This window comes from Gopherus evgoodei, chromosome 9 (assembly GCF_007399415.2).
Source record: "Gopherus evgoodei ecotype Sinaloan lineage chromosome 9, rGopEvg1_v1.p, whole genome shotgun sequence".
Lineage (NCBI taxonomy): Eukaryota > Metazoa > Chordata > Testudines > Testudinidae > Gopherus > Gopherus evgoodei.
Genome location: NC_044330.1, coordinates 44114913 through 44118663, shown reverse-complemented (window position 1 = coordinate 44118663; position 3751 = coordinate 44114913). Strand labels below are relative to the sequence as shown.

Sequence of the window (3751 nt, the reverse complement as noted above, 5' to 3'; positions counted from 1 at the left end):
GGGACGGATGTGGTAGTCCATTGCAAATTAGTATATGCTTCTTTGTCAGGCATCTACAAGAGATCTAGTCTCTAGATTAACTTTGTCTGAACCAGCCCCTTCAAATCCCTCTGCTGAAATTAAGGTAAAGTACCTCATCTTTTAATTTCCGTTAAAATTTTAAAGGCTTTCACAGGAACACTGACTGCAGAGCCTAGTTTTAAGCCTGACAATTAGTTCTGATAGAGATCAAAAGGTAATATAAATATGTCATATTATGATCAAAATATTTTACATTTTAGTCTAAAAGGACAAAAATCATGTAACTACTGTATAGTTTAACTGGCCAAGCATGTGAGGACATACAATCAATTCAATGGCATTTCTCTGTCTCTTGCTCTCTCTCTCTCTCTGTGTAATGCAATAGCTTTTGAACACTGCACCTGGTCAATTCCAAAATTTTATTGAATGTTCTAGGCTCCAATAACCAGGACCCTATATCTTTTATGGACAATCAGAACATTGAGTGGGAAAATGGGGGAATAGCAAGGTGTGGTGCCTCCTGCTGGTCATCTGGGAATTAGCTTTCCAGCCTCTGAAGTGCACTCTGCAGGCCAGTGTCTCACCTGCCACTGGCCCCCACGTCCCTCCCAGACACTAGTGCCTTTTATCTTGGGGTGCTGCCCCAGCACTATCCCACCATGCTCTGGGTCTCCCCTCTCAGGGGAACCCCCAACCCTCTATCCCCACCTTGTCTCAGTGGCTACTGCCAGTCATCATCTAGCCCTCGCTCCCTGGGGCAGACTGCAGTCTATAAACCACTCATCATGGACAAGGCGGGTTTGGACCTGCTGCCTTTGCCTGCCCTGGGCTGTATCTCTGCAACCCCAGTACCCTTCCTGGCCTTTAGCAAGGCCTGCAGCCTAGGGCTTTTCCAGGCTGGAGCTCCCCAACTCCTCTGGCCTTCCCCCAGCCCTGATACACTCTAGGTACCCTGCTCAGTTCTCAGGCAGTCAGGCCCATGTCTCTCCACAGGTAGAGAGAGAGACTCTCTGAGTAGCTGCCTCACAACCCTTTTATATGGCCAGCTGTGGCCTGCTTGGGCCGTGGACCCAGCTGTGGCTGCTCCACCAATCAGCCTAGACTTGTTCAGGAGCAGGGCAATTGCCCCACTACAGGGGGCACACAGAGCTGCTGTTATAGAACTTTCTCCCACACCAATTCCGCCTTACCCCACTCCCCAGCTCCAGGAGCCAAAGCGGCAGATAGAGCTCCCACACTTTACCTCCTCACCATCTCCAGGATCTGGAGAGGCAAAGAGAACCCAGCTAGCCTGGAAGCCTGAAAGCCCTGGTGTCCTCATCCTGTGGCTGCTCCAGAGCCCTAGCTCCCTCAGATGAGACATTCAACATCAATTGTAATTGTTCAACTTGATCATTAAGGATCCCGAGTTTTTTTTTCTCATTAAAAAAAATACTTGCTTACTCTTCCATCACTGCTGTGCAAATCATTATCTACAGCACTTCAGAGGCTTCAAAAAAATTAATATTGAGTAAGATTTTCATAAGCTCTCAAGTGATTTAGGGGTTTATGTCCCACCGATCTTGAATGAGACTTGGCCAAGATTTTCAAGAGCAACTAGTGATTTAGTGGTTTTGATGCCCAAGTTAAGACACTTTAAAAGGGCATAATTTTCAGAAAGTGCTCAGTACCCACGTTCTGAAAAATCAGGCCCTTTTATGGTATCTCATGCTGGCCACGCAAAATTAAAACAGAATGAAGTTAAAATTAATAGCGACATTTGAAAAGCATGGTCAATTCTTATTCAAAGTCAATGGGATTTAGGGGCCTAAGTTACTTAGGCACTTTTGAAAATGGGACTTAGATACTTTAGAAAATTGTATTCAATATTTTATATTATTTATTTGGAATCTGAGAATCTAGTAGTTTTAACCTGCTGTGTGTGTGTTTTAGAGGACAAATGGATGACAACAGCTTCAGCAAGGAGTGCTCCTTTGACCGTATTGATACTATAATGAAGTCTCTCCAGCTCGTGATCTCCATACCTACCTTCATTATTGGTTTGATTCTGAATTTGATAGCCCTCTGGGTGTTCTACTCTTGGAAGAAACAGACAGAGTCATCAATCTACATGATAAACCTTGCTCTTGCGGATCTGCTTCTTCTTTTCTCACTTCCTTTCAAGATGTACTATTCCAGAAAAGAGCAGCAGAGGCTCTTATGCAAATTTATAGAGGCTCTCTACTTCGTCAATATGTATGGGAGTATTTTCATCATTGTCTGTATTAGCTTGGACAGATATATTGCTATAAGGCATCCACTCAAAGCCAGAGCTTTCCGATCCCCCAAACAGGCAATCATGGTATGCTGTTGCATTTGGGTTACAGTTTGGCTTAGCAGCATCCCTATCTATGACTTCCACAACAATGACAAAGTCAAGTGCTTCCACAATATGTCAGAACAGGCATGGGATATTCCCATCATCCTTTCTGTTGAAATCTTTGGATTCCTCATCCCTTTGACTCTGATGGTTTATTGCTCTGTTCAGATCATCCAGACTCTTTGGAGGCGTAAAAACCAGGGGCAGAAGTGGGCTGAGCAAGCTGCCTCTATATGGATCATTTTAGCCAACCTCATGGTATTTGTTGTCTCCTTTACACCATTCCATCTTGGGATCTTTCTGCAGTTCCTGGTAAGACAGCACATCATTGTGAACTGCACTGTGAAACAAAGCATTAGTCTCTTCATACAGGTGGCAATGTGTTTAGCTAATGTTAACTGCTGCCTGGATGCCATCTGTTACTACTTTGCCACAGAAGAATTTCGCAAGAAATCTATTTCTGCCACTCCAACTAGTACTTTGATTGAACTGCTTAAACTATAGCAGAAATATCTTGCCCAAGTGAAAGAATCTATGTTGTCTAATGCTAATTTAAAACATTCATTCATTCCAAATCCAGTCTCACTGACAAACAGAAATTGTTTGTTAGGGATAAGCCAAAAGTAAAATGACTTATTCAAAAGTCATCTCCATTTTGAAGGTTATTGTGAACACAAATTAGGTATCTATTTTGAGTGTGCAGTTGTATACTTGGCTTTATTTTTAACCTTAAAATCCAATCAGAGTTTCATTTAGATTTCTCCCCCACTGCTTCAGACAGTTTTCAGAACATGCAGCTGGACATACTGTGGTTTGGGGTTTGTGAATTTCTCATTATCGCAATTTTTTGACATCCACGTGAAAAAAACAGAATAGTGCGCTCAGTGAAACATCATATAAAAGGAATTGTGGGTAATCAAAATGTATTTATATGTAAGACAAAGATATACAGTACAATACAAACATGACATTTGCTGCCTGCCTTTGCATTGCTTAACTTTGATAAGGGTATCATAGTGACATGATTCATACTGCTATAGTAAAAGTACTTTCAATGTTTCAGTTATGAAATCTGTTTTTCATGTTCATCATAACACTTTGCTCTGCTTGAGTCTTCACATAACAAAGTCCTGGAGTAATTCTATTTTTACAAATGTTGTGGGGAGAAAAGATTTCTCCGTAGAGGACACCAAAATCCTGCTCTGGAAATATAATATTTTATAGGCAGTTTATTTATGTTGTCTGTCTGTCTGTACATGCATATATTTACAACTGTACCAGATACATATATGTTTGATTTATAACTTCTGAGCCACAATTAGGGGATGACCAAAATAAGGTCAATAAAAAAGAGCTATATTGTCATAGTTA

At 41.6% G+C, this 3751-nt stretch overlaps 1 protein-coding gene across 1 annotated transcript; it reads left to right on the top strand.

Moving 5' to 3' along the window:
• The first annotated feature begins 1960 nt into the window (after nucleotides 1-1960).
• LOC115657663 (G-protein coupled receptor 55-like) lies at nucleotides 1961-2884 on the top strand. Its single transcript, XM_030575745.1, has one exon. It carries the CDS (start codon nucleotides 1961-1963, stop codon nucleotides 2882-2884), a length of 924 nt encoding a protein of 307 aa, XP_030431605.1.
• Nucleotides 2885-3751: the final 867 nt, after the last annotated feature.